General features: G+C 44.4%; 1 protein-coding gene across 6 annotated transcripts in view; it reads left to right on the plus strand.

The window, feature by feature from the left end:
• mib2 (MIB E3 ubiquitin protein ligase 2) overlaps positions 1 to 20,275 on the plus strand; it is a 123,476-nt gene that overhangs the window by 44,280 nt on the left and 58,921 nt on the right. For all 6 annotated transcript variants that reach the window (XM_055659523.1, XM_055659519.1, XM_055659518.1 and 3 more), the window contains one exon: positions 6,474 to 6,645. In XM_055659523.1, coding sequence (XP_055515498.1) covers positions 6,474 to 6,645 — 172 coding nt within the window. The remainder of the gene's footprint in view (positions 1 to 6,473; positions 6,646 to 20,275) is intronic.

Below are 20,275 nucleotides of genomic sequence, written 5' to 3' on the forward strand. Positions count from 1 at the left end.
TTACTCCAGCACTTTGAGTCCTTTTAATATATTGGCACAATGGATTCAGATATTGCATTTAAATACTATTGATATGATATACAAGATATGGATATTCTTCACATGCTAACGATCTGGATAGAATATAAAGTGTTTCATTTTGTGCTGCTGTTAAATGCATATCAGTGGAAAAAATACATACTCTCCTGTGTGTGAATCTACTACTGATATAACAACATTGGCACGTTATCAAAGATTGATCAAAGACACACTGATCAGTTGCTCCAGTTTTAGATAGATGAAAGCAAATGATTATACATAATTTAATCATTTTTAATTATACGTGGTAGTAATACTGTGTTTAAGATTTTTGCACAGTTCCTGAAGATGAAGCATAGGATTTCATGCATTTTCTAGTCATGTGAGAATTTTGTGCAGCAAGTACATGACAGCAAATCAAGAGGAAACTGCTTGGCTAAAGGACTTTGCATTCGCTAAATAAATAAAAAATGACTGAAATATTGTTGAATAGAATTCCACTGAAAGTATATCTCAATATTTTAACCAGATGAACAATGATTTATTTAGAGGCACTAACAAATTAGCCATGTTTTCTTGGAAACGAAACACCGGGAAAAAAATTCTGACTATCCCACCTATGCCACTATTATTTTTATAAATCCCTATAAATTCATCCTTCAGCCTCCTATCTATATATTATTATATTACTAAAACTCTCACCTTGTTTGTTTGTCCGTATGCGTGCGTGTGCATGAGTTCTGGAAACTCTGCCAAAACGGTACATGATAGCGCTACTATCTTTGGCCCACCTTACTCACCATTGTCCTGCGATGTGCAGTACCAAGTTTCGTTCAGATTGATGTTATATTTTACAAGTTATTGACATTTTAAACTTTACAAAAAATACTTTTCAAACCACTTTTCCACTTGACCTGCCCGTTGGGCAGGTCAAGTGGAAAAGTGGTTTGAAAAGTATTTTTTGTAAAGTTTAAAATGTCAATAACTTGTAAAATATAACATCAATGTCAATAACTTGTAAAATATTGACGTCAATGTCGTCACGACGTTACAATGGGACCCCAAATTTCATTTTGAAAAAATCGGCTTTTTTTTCCATGTGTACTTGCCTGGCCTCACAAGGCTCCACGGATATATAAAACTTAAAATAACTTAAAACAGCGCCCCCATCCGTGCATGCGCTGTGGGGGGAGGGTTCCCCATGCCTCACAACGGTGACCTCTGGCATCACAACGGGAACCCCTCAGCTCGCAGTTTAGCCCTTACCAGATTTTCAGATCACCATCTATTTTCCTTTCACCTGTACTTTCCTGGCCTCGCAATGGGGACAAAACGGCTCCATGGGTAAGTTTCCTTCTATTTTACAAACGCCTCCACGGGTCCTTTCTTCAATTTATTAACTTTAACTTAATTTCAGCCGACAATGGCACAACTTTGAACGCGGCAGTCGCGCATGCGCAGTTTGGTGGAATATTGCATTGGGGGAGTGGGCCCAACGGATCCGCACTTGGCGTAGTGTTACAATAAGAATAGCCCCAGACTCTCCAATCTCTCTTTGTAACTTCAGCGCTCTGCTTTGATTCAGCTTAGTCAGGGCTCTCTTATTTATATTCGCATCCACTGAAAATATTTAGTGTGATGTGCTTTCTTGATCGCCACATCAGTCTGAAGGGACACCAATCAAGTTAGGTAGCTGGTGATATGGATGTTGAGAAAAATTAACCTGTGGACACTCTCTACAGAAGGTCCCTTGATAAGGTCAGGGTTTTATTCATCCCCTTGCTTCCTTAGGACAACAACCAACCCTTTAGTTTTGCCGATGTTAAGGGATAGGTTACTGACCTCTTTCCTTTACTTCAACTTTGTTTTAGATCTGGCTGACTGATATTAACAGCAAATTGAAAGATTGAGTTCAAGTGACAAATAAATTGTATTGTGTTGTCAGGCAGCTTCCTGACATAGGTGTTCTTATTATCAAGGTGACTCAGGGCTGAATGTAGTGCAACAGAGATAGCATCCTCCTGTTTTTACTCTACGTAAATTACAGGGGGTCTAGATTGTGCAGAAGACTGGCGTAAATGTGGGCCATTGCAATCTTTCAAAGCAAAGGCTGTTTCGAGAGACACAGCGGGGTAAGTATGTGACAGTCGTCTCACGATCAGCCTTTAACCAGACCAGCGTCTAATCCCTTTCTATATCACAGCAGAGACTGCACTTCAAAACTGCTTAATTGGCTATAAACCACTTTGGGACTTGTTTCTTTTCATAATGGGTAGAGAATTGTTTGCAGTAATTGCTTGAACTTTTGATATGTGTTATCAGTGCAAGAAGCTGCTGCCAGGAAGACGAGGCTAAAGGAACACCACCATGGTCTTTTTCCAGCATCCACCTACAGGGCTTGTGCAACCAGCTGCAGCAGAGAGTGTGCCGTCGGGTCCCTGATGGGAGAAGCTTTTGAATGGCAAAGGTGTTGGCTTGACAAAACGCGCAACTTTTGAACGGGAACAGCAATTGGGGGCTGTTTGACTTCATAATGCTTGAGAGAATTGTGTGTGTCAGAGTTGGGGGTCACTTTCTTGTATGAAGCAGAAAGCTGTTCAGTTTGACACGTTACTAGAAAGGGGGGGGGGGGGGGGGGGGGGGGGGGGGGGGGGGGGGGGGGGGGGGGGGGGGGGGGGGGGGGGGGGGGGGGGGGGGGGGGGGGGGGGGGGGGGGGGGGGGGGGGGGGGGGGGGGGGGTTTGTCAGATGCTTGCAGACCAGGGGCTGAATGTGAGGCATCCTGTTTACTCCCAAATTCTTTTCTTCTTTTGCAGATGGACAGAAGCAGCATCCAGCATGTTTCGAGAAACACAGTTGGCAGTGGTCTTTCTATTCACAGCAGAAATTTCAAAAACTTTAAATGGGCTAGGTAAACACACTTTGGGACTTGTTTCTTTTCATAATGGGTAGTAGAAGTTTTTGTGGCGAGTAAGGGCTGCACAGGGCAGCTGCAGCTTAACCCACCATGCACTAGTCAGACAGCTTTTGAAATGATGTTGGCAAAGCCGTTATGGTGACAAATAGAGCTGTCTTTTAATATTAATTGCATGTTAGATCCTATCATTTCAGTACAAGCAGCTGTTGTCTGGGATTTGTCTAGTCAGACCATTCTTTGAGATTGAAGATAGACCCAAAAAGCTGGACTGGCAGCATCTCTGGAGAGAAGGAATGAGTGACGTTTTCGGGTCGAGACCCTTCTTCAGACCGACAAGAAATGTCACTCATTCCTTCTCTCCAGAGATGTTGCCTGTCCCGCTGAATTACTCCAGCTTTTTGCGTCTATCTTTGGTTTAAACCAGCATCTGCAGTTCCTTCTTACACATTCTTTGCGATTGGCCTAATTATTCCTCATAAATTTTACTTTGTGTGAAATCTGCGTTTCTTTTGGGAACTGCCCATGGATCTGCTTACACTGCTCTGAGGTAGCTACAAGCAGTCTGGTACATGTTAGCCCCATTTGCCTGCATTTCACCCATATCCTTCAAAACCTTTCCTGTTCATTTAACTGATCAAATGTCTTTCACAGGTTGTTACTCTATCTGCCTCAACTACTTCCTCTGGCAGCTCATTCTATACACTATTTGAACAAATTGCCTCTTGGGTTTCGATTAAAGCTTACCCCTCACCTTAAGCCTTAGTTCTCGATTCTCCAACCCTTATTTACACCCCTTATGATTTCATACACTTCTACAAGATCACTCTTCAGTTGCCAACACTCCAAGGAATAAAGTACCAGCCTGCCCAACCTCTTTCCATAACTCAGGCCCTCGACTCATGGCAACATCCTCGTAAAACATTTTTGCACATGTTCCAGCTTCCAGTCTGAAGAAGGGTTTCGGCCCGAAACGTTGCCTTTTTCGCTCCATAGATGCTGCTGCATCCGCTGAGTTTCTCCAGCTTTTTTGTGTACCTTCCAGCTTAATGGCACCTTTCCTCATCGGGAAAACAACCTGAACACAATACTCCAATGCTGTGTCCACAATTCACTGCAATTGCTTGCAGTCTTGGATGGAGCTGTTCCCAGACCATGCTGTGATGCATCCCGATAAAATGCTTTCTTTGGAGCATCTGTAGAAGTTGTTGAGAGTTGTTGGGGACATGTCAAACTTCTGAAGTCTTCTAATGAAATAGAGGCGTTTGTGTGGTTTCTTGGCCATTGCTTCAACATGAACAGTCCAGGAGAAGTTGTTGGTGATATTTACTTCTAGGAATTTGGAGCTTTCAATCATCTCTACTTCAGCGCCATCAATGCAAACCATGGTATGTGTACCACTTCTCTTCCTGAAGTTAATCACTATCTCCTTTGTCTTGCTGACATTGAAGAAAGGTTGTTGTCTCAACACCAGGACATGTTCTCAATCTCCTTCCTGCACTCCATCTCATTATTTATTATCCGGCCCACAATGGCAATGTCATCTGTGAATTTGAATTAAATTGAATTAAATTTGTACATGGCTACACAGTTGTAGGTGCACAAGAAGTAAAGAGGGGGCTGAGAATGCATCCTTGCAGAGCAGCACCCATTCACGCGGAACATGATGGATTTCACAATCTGGTCAATGAAATGGACAGCTGACTCAATGGTTCAGTGATACTGCTAGTCTACACGCCGTATGTTATTCAGTAACCTTTGGATACGGAGGGTAAGATGGTGTGACTTTTTTGTGTGTGGTAATAACCAATCCCTCGGTATAAGCAAGCCTGATCATTCTCCTCCCACGCTACTACTTCTGCTTCTCTGCAGATATTGGACATGGCTGGTTGAGTGCCAGCATCTCCCTTTACCTCTTGATTTAAAATGCTGGCAGAATGTTAGACTGTATAGAACATTGCAGCCTAATCTAATCTACAGGCTCATGTAATATTTTCTCACGGAAACACTTCCGTGTTGGATGGAACGAGGTGATAAATCTAAAAATGAGTCGCCGAGGTCAACTGTATGACTTATTGAGGCTTTGACGTGGCCGCAGTTTGGGTTGTTACAAAGGCAGCAATGATGCAAATTGACCATGGACAGACCAGACACTGGCAGCAAGGCGCACTGATTCTACGGCAGGTTAGATCGGTGTTTAAGGTGGGTGGGTTGGAAGGTAGAGAGGTGATAGAGAGATAGATAGAATTTATTTGCCACACAACCAGGGTCGGTGGAATTTGGGTTGTCAGCAGCGATACAATAATAAAGAACACACAACCACAATAAAAATGTAACACAAACATCCACCACAGCACTGTGGTGGAAGGGACAAAATTTGGCCAGTCCTCCTCCATTTCCCCCCGTGGACAGGACCAGAGTCCAGAGTCAGTCCAGGATCGTCTCTTCCTCACCGGAGACCGCGGCTTTAAGTTGGTGTAGGCCACAGGCCGGCGGTCGAGATTTAAAGTCTCCGCCGCAGCCAGAACCACCGTAGACTGCATGGCCGGCGGTCGAAGCCCCCTTCAGGAGTGATGTTAAGTCCACGCCGGGCCTGCGGTAGAAGTTGGCCGCGGACCGGCGGTGGAAGCTCATTCTTCCCCCGGGTCCCCACGAGGGATCCCGGGCTGTAGACGCCGCACCAGCTGGAACTCTGCAGACCGCGGCTTCAGGCTGCTGGCTGCCGCGGGCTTGCGAAACGGAGCGCTCCCCTCCGGCGAGCCGCATCGAGGGCTCACCTGCTCCGACGCCGAGAGTCCACGCTGCGCCCGCCGCTGAAGCCTCGGGCGCGTCTCCGTAGAAAGGCAGCGAAAAAGTCGCCTCTCGATGGAGGAGGCGACCAAAGCGGTTTCCCCCTTACCCCACACCACCCCCCACACAAAACACACCGAGGAACATCAATAACATACTTTAAGACATACTAAAAAAATTTAAAAAGTTGAAAAAAACTAACACGCTGCTGACATGGCTGCTGCCAGAGCCTATGAAAGGTGATGCAACAGTCAGACCCTCAATAGGATCTTGTTTGGTGGTGATGTTGGCCTGCTTTCCATGTGGCAGAGTGACATACACTGGCTGGAAGGTTGTGTAATCTCAGTCATTTATAAAACAAAAGTTAAACCATAACAGCAACCTGGATTCGATTTGTTAAGACCAAATGAAGTAAGAGTTTGATGAAATCATTGTAGAGTTGAGGGCCACATGGTGAAGAGATTGCACCGACTAGTGAACAGCTGTGACTTGACAAAAAGCAGAAGGGTCCAGTCTTGAAGCATTGCCTATCCATGTCATGCGGAAATGCTGCTTGCCCTCCTCAGTTACTGTAGCACTTTGCGTTCTACATGTTTCTGCAGACTGAGGTGCCACAGCTCCAGGCTGTAACATTAACTCATTACCGAAAGGCGCATTGATAATGAAAGGCTGGAGATGTGACCATATGAGGTTTTCAGGCATTAAACAACTTTCCAGGAGGTGCTATATAACAATTCTATGTTCTGTTTTCAGGTGTACGTCACCCCAACATAATCTGCGACTTTTGCAAGAAGCATGGGATCATGGGGATGCGGTGGAAATGTAAAGTGTGCTTTGACTATGACTTGTGTACACAGTGCTACATGATCAACAAACATGATCTTACACACTCGTTTGAGCGCCACGAAACTGCACATTCTCAACCGTAAGTAACTGCTCAGCTTTTCAATTCTTGCTGTCAATTGATTTGTTCTAAATTACAGTGAATTGATTGAAAGATACAGCATGGAAGTGGGCCCTTTGGCCCACCCAGTCCATGTTGATCATCGATCACCCGCTCTACGTTATCCCACTTTTGTAACCGCTCACTGCAAACTAGGAACCATTTACAATGAACCTGCAAACGCTCACGTCTCAGACATGCGGGACGAAACCGGAACACTCAGAGGAAATCACCACGATCAGAGAAAGAATGTCCAAATCCACACAGACAGTGCCGGGATGGATCCATGCTTCTGGTATTGTGAGACAGCGGTTCTACCAGCTGTGCCACTGTAATAGCGAAAGCATTTGATGCTTGTAAATGTTGATGCATTCCTCATGACAATTCCCCATACCCATACTGTCATTTGCTCCTGACCATGGTGCAGTGGATTCTCGAGACTCCCTCATGTAGACCCATCATGATCCCATACAATCCAACACCATACAGGGTCGGTCCTGACTATTCACATCCAAATCATCGAGGTTGAAGTTGGCACCAGCTTCAGAAACCAACTGCACATGTTATCCAAATGTGATGGTATTTCTGCAGTTACACCCTTTCAGTGAGTTGCAGACTGCCAACTTCCTCTGGTTGAAAACATCTTTCCTTTTCTCCCCTCTAATTCTTTCTTCACAGTAATACTCTCTTGTCTGGCAGCAAGAAGATAACCTTTTCTTGCCCTCCCACGCTCACACGCAGGTAAGGTTGTAGCTCTGAAACCATGGGAGTCTGCAGAATGAATACTGACCGAGAATTTTCTTGTGGTGGGCAGATTGCTGCTGATTCTGATCCTGTTCAAGTGTGGTCGTTAAGATTGCAAATCCCCGGTTACTTTATCATCAGCTTGGTTCAGACCTCCTCTGTCTCCCCAATTGGATAAATCCTGATAGCCCTGTCTCACGGTACTAGTTCATTCCAAGAGCTCTCCCGAGTTTAAAAAAAATTAAACTCGTGGTAAGCAAGGAGAATGAACGTAGCGCGTACGTCGGAGCTCGAGGACGTCTCTTAGCGGCTCGTAAAGCTAACGGCAGGTGCTCAGGAAGACTCGCTAACGGCAGGTAAGCATGGGAAGACTCGTGAACATGTTGAAAAATCTCCACGAGAGCCCCGAGTACCGACGAGTGGCCATTACCGTAAATTCCCGAGTTTGAATCAGGGCAAACTCGGGAGAGCTCTTGGAATGAACTCTTACCATGGGACAGGTCTTTGAGACACCAAGGGGATTTCGATGTCTCAGCTGTTCTGCCTGAACTGCTGAGAACTTCACTTTCTAATTTTATTCCAGCTTCCATTCTAGCTCCAAGGATGTGGAGGGTTCTGAGAAGGTGCAGAACAGGTTAAACTGGATTAGAGGGTATTCACGACAAGGAGAGGTTGCACAATCATGGATTATTTCTCTTTGACATTGGAGGTTGACGGGAGACCTGTTAGAAATATATATAATTATGCATAGATAGGGTAGACAGTCAGTGCTGATGTCCCAGGGTGAAAACGTCAAAAACTAGAAAGCATATCTTTTAAGATGCGAGGAGCAGTTTAAAGGAGATATGCAGGGCATTAATTTATCTTGCCATCATGTTTGGCACGGACATTGAGGGCCGTAGGGCCTGTTCCTGTGCTGTACTGTTCTATCTTCATGAACTATATTTTGATTTTATAGAAATCAAGAGCGCTCCCTTTTTTTACGTTGTTTTCTTGGATCCGTTGTGTTTTGAAACCGGTAAATCCCTCAACTAGAATGTTGTCATAAAACAGAAGACAACTGGCTGCTGGATTTGAGCACTGGTATAATCCTCCTGCAACTTTAGGTGACACCATGTACATGTAGCTGTGTCGCTCATGGCGAATATTCAGGGTTTACCTTACTGCTGTGAGAATGCAGGGTAAGTAGTAGTGAGGAAAAGATGTTGTATTCCTTTAGCTGGCGGCCCTTTTAACCTCTGAGCAGTGAGAGCGGTTGTACATCAGGTTATCTGTGCATGGCAGCTCACTCCACTGCAGTCACAGGCATCTGCTTCCTGGTTCGATCAACAGATGCAGGCTCACTGATGGGGTGGGGATAACCACACGATGATGTCAGTCCACATTGTTAGCAGGTGGCACCGCCCAGCAGTGACTCAGATGGCCAGGTGGCTGGACTTTATCTTTCCAGGCACGTGGCCAGGGCTGATGGCTACAGGGCCCCGACTCTCACTGAGGGGGCGGTTGCTGGGGGGCAGGGGCAGGGCCAGGGCGGGGAGGCGGGACCGGAGGCAGAACCATCACCGGGAAGTGGGACTAGACTGGATACGCCGATCCAGCAGCACACGCAGAACATGGTGGATGGCCTCCGGTGGATAAGTGTCATGGAGTCGTACAGCAAGGAAATGGGCCCTTCAGCCCAACGTGTACACGCCGACCAAGATGCCCCATTAGTCCCACCTGCCCGTGTTTGGCCAATACCCCTCTAAACTATTCCTATCCATGTACCTGTCCAAATGCCTTTTAAATACCTTGTCTGAGACATTGGAGAGACTTAACTGATTTTGTTTGGATGAGATGCGGCTGATGGCGGGCTTGATTGCTGTGTAGAGGATTAGGAGGGTCACAGGCAGGATGAATCGAAAGGGCCCATCTCCCTTAGCTTCTTCTTCTTCTTGCATATGGCGTGCACAGCCTAAAGTTGTAGGACAACTTGTTCTATTTGATCTTACTTGATTGTGCACGCCAGGTTGATTGCATTCGTCGAAACAGGGCGGACCACGTGAAGGTTGCAATCTCCCACCCCCTCCCTTAGCTAAGGGGCAGTAACTTGATTGGGGGAGGGGAGCTTAAGTTAAAACTGGTCAGTGAAAGATTGGAAGGGAGTTAAGAATCTCTTTAATGTGATGTGGGATCTCTGAAGCAGGTTATGGCGCCACTTACAAAGGCGCAGCACCTCCATTACAAATGCATCGTTGATTGTTATCTCTCATGGGTTGAGTTTACGGCTGTTTTATCAGCTGTGCCGCAGTGTGACCTAGAAACGGTTTCAGTGTAAATCTACCACAGCTGATGTGGATTCCAGATCTCGGCTTTTTGCCTGTGTTAGGGCGGTGAATTTGGGGAGATGACACTGGGCTAGTGGAGGGAGAACCCCCAACAAAGTAGATAAAAGTGTTTTGTGTAGAACCTCAGCAGCTGACCATGTAATTCACTGTGACTGCTGATCAGCTTGGCAGGCCTATTGCTTCTTCATTCCCTTCAACACTCCACACAAAGCATGTGTTTAACAAAGCATTTAATTGTCATCATTTCATGTCTTTTTAAGTTTCCTGTGGACAACTTTGGCCATTTTTCTGTTTGAGGACACTAATATAAAATGTGTGCTGCTGCCCTTTTTAAAAGACAATCAAGCAGAATCTATAACTAACTAAGGCACCAATCTGACATTGTGTCGACGCTGCCCTGCAGCTGCAGCTCGCCTGCAGTCCGTTTGTCTTTTCTTTTTTTTGTTTTCTTTTGTCCTGTTGTTGGAGTTGGAGAAACTTGTTTTTAGTCTCTTCCTTTCGGGGGGGGATGCAACCTTTTCTTGTCGTATCCTCCGTCTGCGCTGAGGCCTAATCACGGAGCTGGCGGCCTCCAACTGGGACCGACCTCGAGGCTCCGGAGGCAGAGCCAGGACTTACCAACAGGGGCGTGGTGGCGTTGCGGCAACCTGACTTCAAAGCATCGGAGGCTCAGCCGCGGGCCCAGTGGACAACATCGTCGGGAGCTCGCAGGACCCAGGCAGGTCGCAGGTCTCCGGAGTTCCCGCAACAACTGCTTCGTCCGCTGGACTGGAGGGTGGCAGCTTCGTACGCCCCGGGCCGCGGAGTTTGAACCGGCCCGTTCGCGGAGCTCGGATTCGGCCGCGGGACTTACCATCACCCGGCGGGGTCGCAGCATCGAAAGCCTGGATCGCCTCAACGCAGAGGGAGAACAAGGAAGGAAGAGACAAGGACTTTAAGACTTTTGCCTTCCATCACAGTGATGAGGTGCCTGGTAGACTCACTGTGGTGGATGTTAAATCTGTGTTCATTGTGTGTTTTGTTATTTTATTCTATGTTATGACTGTAAGGTTCGTAATTTCGTTCAGACTGAAAAGTCTGAATGACAATAAAGGATACTTTGACTTTGAATCGGCTCACATGAAGACAAATCTTGGCCACACCGAAACGAGACACATAAGTAAAGCTCAGAGGGAAATGATGTGGAAACTACTGACTTTTGCAGCTGAATATTCCTTTAAACAGCAAGACAGTTCAGTCAAATTGCCGGACTATTATGCATGCTGCTGTCTGCGGGGAACAACCTTCAGAATACTTCCCAATCACACTGATACCAGCTGGCACCCAGAGAACAGTAGCATTGCAGGGAGAGCTGCTTTACCTCCACCCCACCACCATGAGGGGTGCGAGGTGAACCAATAGAGAAAGCATAGGATTTATTGGATGAATGAGGCAGAACCCAGTGTGGGGAGAAAGTGCAGGACGAGGGGTGGAGGGGATAATGAACAGATATTCTCACAGACCAATATTGGGAGAAGAAAACACAGATAACTTACTTAAAGAAAAACACATAAGCCACAGTAAAAATAATAATGCCAGGAGACTGCATGGCTATGGCCAGGGTATTTCTAGAACATATTTATATCAAAGACTGATCCAATAGGCTGCTTTTAGTCTATTATTTTTGAGCAGAACTTCTGGTGACCTATTCCAGGCTTTTCATATTATAATTCAATAAAGAAAAGGTCACTCAACTCCCAGTGCGATATTGCAAAATAATAGAATTGCACCCCTCTCATTCCCACCACCTTCTCTTTCTGCTAATTAGGCACCACCATCCAAACATCATGTATCTATGCGAGTTAGCTTTTCAAAGTTGCTCTTAAATCTTCCAACAACCTTTCTGGCAGCAAGTTCCAGATTAGAGTTTGCTGCAAAAATATTTCAGCCTTTGTTTTATCTCTGCTCCTCTTGCCAATGATCTGAAAGTTATCCAGAATTGCCCTTCTCCATTGCCTTTGTCTGTTCCCAATTATCTCTACTTGTTTTTGTTTTCTTCCCACGTCTCACAGGCCTCGTGTTATTATCCATTTGCTTGGCAGTTATTTACCCCCCCCCCTCCACCTCCCTTTAGACCATTTGTCAGTCTTTATCTTTTAACTGTTTCTTTCTTGTTTTATTGGCGTGCCAGTCTTAAATATGCCTTCCACGATTTAATTTGTTTTCTCAGCGATGGTGTATATTTCCAAATTTCATCCGACCTTGCTTACAGATTGGATGTCTAAAAGCTGTGGTTGCAAGCAAGACAAAAAACATGAAACGTGCCCAGACGGGTGATAGACATACAAACTGAGCTAAAGGACCAAGTGTGGATGATCTAGCCAGAGACCAGGTCTAGTTGAGGTTTTTAAAATCAACACTGGATAGAGTGGATGTGGGCAGGATGTTCCTAGTAGTGGGAGAGTCAAGGACCAGAGGCCATTGCCTCAGAATAATAGGACGTAACTTTAGAAAGGAGACGAGGGGGGAATTGCTGTAGTCAGCGGGTGTTGAATCTGTGGAATTCATTGCCATAGATGGCTGTGGAGGTCATGTCAATGGATAATTATTCGGCAGAGATTGACAGATTCCTGATTAGTACGGGTGTCAGGGGTTATGGGGCAAAGGCAGAAGAATGGGGTTGGGAGGGAAAGATAGATCGGCCATGATAGAATGGCAGAGTAAACTTGATGGGCCGAATGACCTAATTCTGCTCCTAGAACCTATGAACTTATGAAGGCGTTTGATAAGCGGAGGAGTCTAAAACTCTGATTGTGGCTACAAAATTATAAGACCATGAGTAAAGGATTCAGGAAACCAATTTCAGCACAGTGGTGAGAATATGGCCACGTTACTATAGGGCACGGTTAAAGTAAATAATAATCATTTCCTGGAGCATGATTAAATTGTTGGGAGAAAGGGATTGAAGGTTCTCGTCAGAATATGAGATGAAATGAAGTGGGAAAAGGTCCTTTGCCACCTAACCCACCATGGACAATGTGGGCCAAAGGGCCTGTTTTCATGCTATACAACTGTGTGCCTCTGAGCGATTATGTGAATAGGTTAAGCCAAGGTTTGTGCAATTTTTTTTTTTTTCACACTATAATTTCGCTGGATGGATTGCGTGAGTTGAGCACTGCGCCCATACGGTTCCCAATGCCTTCAGCAGCACTGTCGCTGCTGTGGGACGGAGCTACAACTCGATGTGAGGTACACAATTCCTACAGCATTCTGTGCTATTGCAAGGATTGTCAGCACGTATCTATGACAACAACGCTGCCAGAATTGAGGCTGCCTTTGACAGCAATTAGGTAATGTATAGGCAGTGTTAATGTCTTATTCTTTCTGATATTCTGGAACCAATTACCATGCTGCAGAGTGTCAGTTTTAAAATGCATGCATCATCAGAATGTCCAAAGCACTGCAGGGGAAGAGCTGCTCAATGAGAAGATACATTGCCAGTCAGTCAGGGCGTTTTGAAATACGTCTAGTCACTGCAGGGAGTTGGAGGCATGTTGGTTCCACAGCAAAATGGGAGACTGACCAAGGCTGGTTTCAATCTGTTTTGTTAGGTAGGAATTTGAAACATTGATATTTGTATATAATTGTCATGTGTACTGAGAAACAGTGGAAAACTTTGTGTGTTAACCAGGCAAAACATACCATGAGCGAGGTGGATCAGGTAATACAAAAAAGAAAAGTAAGCAGAGGGCAGAATATGGTGTTACATCTACAAATAAAATGCAGGATTAAAAAAATGCAAGGACTGCAACAAGGTAGATTGGAAGATTAGGAATTCATCCTTCGCACATGAAAGGTCCATTCAAGAGTCTGACAACAGTAGGGAAGAAGCTGCCCTTGAATCTGCTGATACGTGCTTTCAAGATTTTATGTCTTCTGCCTTGCAGGGGAGGGAGGAGGGGAGTATAACCAGGGTATGAGTAGTCCCTGATTATATTGGTTGCTATCCCGAAGCAGCACAAAGTATAGATGGAGCTGATGGAGGAGGAGTCTGTGTGATGGAACAGGCTACATCCACAATTTTCTGCAATTTCTTGCGGTCTTGGGCAGAATAAGTGCCATTCCAAGCCGTGATGCATCCGAATAGGATTATTTCTATGGTGCAAGTGTAGAAATTGCTAAGAGTCAATTGAGACATGCTGAATGTCCTTGGATGTTTGAGGAAGTAGAGGCATTAATGTACTTTCTTAGTTGTATGATCAATGTGATGGAATCAGGCAAATTGTTGGTGATATTTACGCCTAGTAACTTGAAACTGTTGACAATCTCCACTTCGGACCAACTATGTGAGAGGGTGGTGCATCCATGGAATGATCCGCTAGAGGACGTGGTGGACTCATCACATTTAAAAGACACTTGGACACGTGGATAGGAAAGGTTTGGAGGGATATGGACCAGGTGCAGGTAGGTGGGATCAGCACAGTTAGGCAACAGTTGGCATGGACAAGTAGGGCCCAATGGCCTCTTTCGGTGTTGTAGAGTTCTATGATTCTATGAAAGGTGTAGAAATATTCGCTGAGAGATGAGGTTTGATTGTTGCTTGAATTGGATTCAGATGCAAAATAAGAAAGGTCATTTAAAAAAATATTCTGCTCTTGGCATTGTCCAATTAATGAATGATCATTGAAAATAATGCTATAAGGCTGGCTGTACTGGAGTTTCAGATAATTATATTAAAATCCAAAGGATCTTTGTAAATTAATGTTTTAGACGCACAGTTCGAAGGATTTAAGAAACAAAAAAAAGTTATTTGCTTGGTTATTGTTTACATCAGCAAAATTTTATTCAAATCGTCACCATTTTTAATGTACACCAGCAAATGATTTTATTCTATAAACTACTTAATATTCCACCGTGAATCGGACTTGAGTAAGGAGAGACCCTGTGTCAATATTCATGGTTGAAATACTCTCCGAAGATTTCCAGCTTTACAGTTCAATTTAAAAAAAATCTTTGCTGTTGCTTTATTCCGTCTTAGATTCTGGTGTTTGCTGTTTAAGAATATAGTTGCATAATCCTAAAGCAAAAAGTTGTTTCTGCAAGGTAAAGAATGCTTCACTTAATGTGCTCTGATGATTTGTCAGAAACTGCTGCAGAAATTCTCAATGGTCTGTGGTTCGATGCACCAACCTTACCAAATCCTGAAGACCGGTGATTAGTTCTTCACAGTCAAAAAATGGTTCTCAAACACCAAGAGTGTTTCATTGTCAAAGATAGACACAAATTGCTGGAGTAACTCAGTAGGTCAGGCAGCATCTCTGGAGAAAAAGGATAGGTGACATTTGAAGGGTCTGTCAGATCCTCGCCTTGATCCAAATATAATAAACACTCCAATACAAACAGTTTTAGTCAGCCATTTCTTAATATCCCGGCAACATGTGTCCTCCGACTGTTCTGATTCATAGTAACACGTGATGCATTTAAATATGATGTTAGTTGCCATGACAGGGTCCTGACCCAAAATGTCACCTATCCTTTGCCTCCAGTGGTGCTGCCTGACCTGCTGAGTTACTCCAGCACTTGTGTCCATCTTTGGTATGAACCAGTTTTTGCAGTTCTTTATTTCTAGATAGTGTTTAATTATCATCTGTACTGACAACAGAACAACGCAATTCTTACTCGCTGCAGCTTTATAGGTCCATTAATGCAATAACACACACATCAATATACAACAGTCATCTTAGCCGAGCTTCAATCCTGTGGGTTTTCAGTTCCTGTACCTTCTCCCTGATTGTAGCAATGTGATGAGAGTATGGCCAGCTTGGTGTGGACCTTTGCTATTACCTATTTTTTCGAGGCATTGCCGCAAAATCTGTTGCACAAAAACATTTTGTTATTGATTAAATTAACTGATCCCAACTGGTCTGGCAGGTTCACCAGCTATGAGACAACATATCATAACCGTTGTACATATGAGGGATAACCAGCACCACCTCCATTAGGAGAATATCTAAGGCATGCTAAACTTTAAATTTAGACAAAAAATGCTGGAGAAACTCAGCGGGTGAGGCGGCATCCATGGAGCGAATGAAATAGGTAAAGTTTCGGGTCTAGACCCTTCTTCAGACCCGAAAACGGGTTTAGGCCCGAAACGTCGCCTATTTCCTTCACTCCATAGATGCTGCCTGGTCTGCTGAGTTCCTCCAGCAATTTGTTTTTCGCTCAAGATTCCAACATCTGCTGTCTTTTATGGCTCCGAAATGTAATCAAACCTTTATTTGAAGCACATGGACTGTGTGATGTTTCCCAGTTTCTGTAAACGGTTTGATTCTAATTCTGTAATAGTGACTTCACCATCTCACTGCCTTGGTGACCATGAGCTGAATATATAATCAGACAGCAGCTTTCTTCCTTTATTTGTGCCTGCTCTATTAAATTTGCCAGCATTTATTGCTAGCATTTTTTAAATTTTCTCTAAGTACCTCTGATGTTGATTTCTTCAATGAGGTGATTCCATTTTCACTTTTCCCATCTGTCTGCAATTACTTAATGGGAAAATGAAATCCTATTATTTCTGCCTGATGAATTGTGACCATATCAGTTTCGAATGAGAACTTTCAGCGTTCCTTTGTTTTCAGTGTGAAATGAATGCTGATCCGAAAGACTCTCAAGATTGTTCTCTGGAGAGTTGTGAGCATTGGAGCTGAATGCTGGCACCCATAGGACTGTTGCAGGATTTCCTCACTCCCATTAGGTGATTTAAGTGTGGTGCAGGCAGAGTGTGGATGCCGGGGCTGTGGGGAAAAACTGCGCACTGTGACTCTGACCCATAACATTCCAGCCTCACTTACAACAGCAGATTTGAATTGTGGTGCACATATTTTGAATGAGAGAGTATTCCAATAGTAAAAGGAATTATTGTCATTGATCCATTCAGCGTGGAAACAGGTCCTTCGGTCCAACTTGCCACACTGACCAGCTTGTCCCATCTACTCGTCCCACCTGCCTGTGATCGGCCCATATCCCTCTGGACCCATCATACAATGTTTCTTAAATATAACGTGTTGATTTCCCACGCCACGTGATCAGCGCACAACATGGCACGTGGTCAACAATGGTCGGATGTTTAATAAACCTGAAATTAGCTTCTACTACTGCTGCTAGTACTGTGTTGTCCCATCCCAGGCAATGGATGGAGCAAATTTCCTCTGCACCCTCTCTAGCGCTGTCTCATCATCCCGTTACCTTGGTAACTAGAACTGCATGCAGTACCCCAGCTATGGTCTGACCAATGTGTTACAAAATTGTAGTATGACCTCCCTCCTGTATTCAGTGACTTGTCTAATGAAAGCCAGCGACTCGTATCCCTTCCCCAGGTTATCTGCCTGTGTGGTTACCTTCAAGGATCTATGGACTTGGAAGGTACACAGAAATGCTGGAGAAACTCAGCGGGTGCAGCAGCATCTATAGAGCGAAGGGGATAGGCAATGTTTTGGGCCAAAACCCTTCTTCAGACCTTATGGACTTGGACTCCAACTTCCCTTTCATCCTCATTGTGCTTTAAGAGCCCATTAGACCTTATTGCATTGAATCCCAAATTCTCTTAAATTATCTGTTGGATTTTGTGCCGGCAAAGCAAAGTTGCCCTTTCTAAATCCACCAATTACTTCAAATTAACATCTGCTGCTCATTAACACTCTGCTCAAGAGGTGTAAAAGCAGATCTTTAATTCGACTGCAAATAAGATCCAAATGATTTTTAACTCTTTGCAATCTAAGCATTTTTAACAATTTGGTACTTTGAGGGCAGATTTTGGATCCTTGGATGTTTTGTATCCTTTTTTCACAAAATACCGGAGTGTTCCGTGCTTTTCTTCTGGAACATATCCTGGAACATATCATGTTTTTAATCAGCGAGAACATTTGTCCTGATTTCAACTTGTATTTCCAGGATTTAATTGAATTTGTGGTTGGAATCTAGACCACAGTTTAGATTTTTTAATTTAGCGACAGTGGAAGCTGGCTCTTCGGCCCACAATGTCCCTGCCGGCCAGCGATCCCTGTACACGAGCACTATCCTACACACTAGGGACAATTTACAGTTTTTACCAAAGCCAAATTAACCTACAAACCTGAATGTCTTTGGCATGTGGGAGGAAACCGGAGCATCCGGAGAAAAAAACCCACGCGGTCACGCGAGAACGTACAAACTCCGTACAGACAGCACCCATAGTCAGGATGGAACCCGGGTCTCTGGCGCTGTAAGGCAGCAACTCTATTGCTGCGCCACTGCTTCATTTTATTGATGAGGTAAAACGATAACCCCATTAAATTGCTAATCCAAGTGTTACGGAAAGCAAAGTTGTTCACCTAGCTTGGGTTAGTGTTTCTCGCACATACTGAAGACACAGAAATATATATTTTTTGGGATGGATAGATAGATGGGTTGGTTCCCCCTGCAGGCAGTGGGATGGGAAGTTGGGCAGGCCAGGGTTAAACAGCATTCTATAAATTCCACTGCGACAAGCACAGTCTTGCATCAGCGTTGCATATTCCCATGGCATGCCTAGAGCAATTCCTATATTATCACTATAATTGTACCCGTATCAGCGCTCCAGTAGAAAGATTAACATGATTAACGTGTTGTGGCACTTATGGGTATTCGGATGCAAGCAGAAGGTAATACATTCTCCCTGTGATGCATTCCTGTCTAAAAATAACGGTGTGGGAAGATAGAGCTGATGATAATTAATATCTTATTTCTCCCTCCTTCCCCTCCCCTTCCCAGCTTTCCCACAGCCTACTGTCCCCACCTCTTTCTTTCTTCTTCCCGCCCACCTCCTTATCAGTCTGAAGAAGGGTCTCGACCCGCAACGTCACTTATTCTTTCGCTCCTTAGATGCTGCCTCACCTGCTGAGTTTCTCCAGCATTTTTGTCTACCTATAATTAATATATTTGTATCTTCACTCTTTAAGGACTCCATGCGTCCCTTGGGTCTGCTCCATGGACATGAGTGGTGCATCTTACTATGTTTGGCTCAGGAACTGCTGAGATCCAACCATAGCCCTAATCTAGGCTAGGAAATGTTTCCCTTTCTTAATACAGGGTACTGAGAAAATGCTGGGCATCTGTAAGAAAAGTAATATTTTGGAAGCACTCAGCAGGTCAGGCAGCACTTAAGGAAAGACAAACAGTCAATGTTTCAGGTCGAAGCTTCAAAAATGATTTCACAGACCAATTTGTGAAGAATAAGTGATCTTGCTCTTAACTCCCATTAAAGAGATTTGAACTGCAGCTTCTCGTTCTGCCCCTTCCACAGAGTCAGAAAGGCAAAACCTCTCTAATAACACCTGCTTCTATGTCTGATGACAGAAGAGTGGGCGCCTTGAAATCCTGTATGTCCGTAAAAGATTCATTCATCTTCTGTGAACATATGCATATCACGATGTGCCACCTACAGTTCATTTTTGTGTTAAATTATGTTGCTATGCGGTCCTTGGCTTGCTGATGTTACAATGCTTGATGTGATCCTCAGGAATCGTCCCCTGTTGTGTCTGAAATGCATCTACGTGATAACATCGCGCATGGTACTGCTCAATATATCGTGGGTTGTGGCCACACTGGCACATTAGCGGATTACTCCCAGGGAGGGAGAGGAATTGGGGGGCACATTGTGCATGGCTGCGGCCGGCAATTCTGTGCTCCATTTCTACAACACTTCATCACCATAACAAAGTGCACTGGCCCGCTGCTGCCCTTTCTAAACCTACCAATTACTTCAAATCCGTCTCTGTGCTCTCTTACACTTCTCCGCTCAGAGAGGTATAATGGAGCAGACCTCTAATTTGGCTGCAATTAAGAAGCTAATGATCGTCAACTCTTTGCAATCTAAGCATTTTTAACACTTGAATTTTGAATGGGAGGTGGTATATAAAAAAATTAAATCAAGCCTGGTTTTGGAAAGGCGTATGGAGAGGTAGTTCCTATTTGCAAATGATTCAAAGACCAGGAAGAAAAATTACCAGGGTATCTTCTGATAAAATAATCATCTATAACTCTGTCTGCAGCAATAGAAACAGTCATTGAAAAGAGCTTTCAAGAGAGTTCTAGAGCTTAATAAGAGAGACTATAGGGAACGAGTGGGTGATGGGTCTGGGTGGATGACTCCACTGGGAGCTAGCACTGGCTGAATGGTCTCCTGTGCATAACGATTCCATGAAGCGTCAGGTGCAGTTGAAATGCGTCTATTTCTTGCCTTTGATTGTTATGTCTGCTCCTATCCACCAGAGGCTGCTAGCATCTATAGATGCTGGTGCTATCTCGTGTTGAGAGTCAATTCTTATCACAGCCTTTCAGTAAGGGCAACTGATCCAGAGCCTTAATGAGAAATATTAACAGCAAATTATTTTACAATTCCAAGGGAAAGAATATATGGTCATGGACGGACTTCAAATTAAAAACTGCATGTCGGAACCCACATCGCATTTGTTGGACTCACTGACGATCTGTTCTTTATGGCTGAGTGTCTGGTTGGTTCTATGAATTGGTGCCATTCAAAGCCA

The sequence above is a fragment of the Leucoraja erinacea genome, chromosome 30 (genome assembly GCF_028641065.1).
Source record: "Leucoraja erinacea ecotype New England chromosome 30, Leri_hhj_1, whole genome shotgun sequence".
Classification (NCBI taxonomy): Eukaryota; Metazoa; Chordata; class Chondrichthyes; order Rajiformes; family Rajidae; genus Leucoraja; species Leucoraja erinaceus.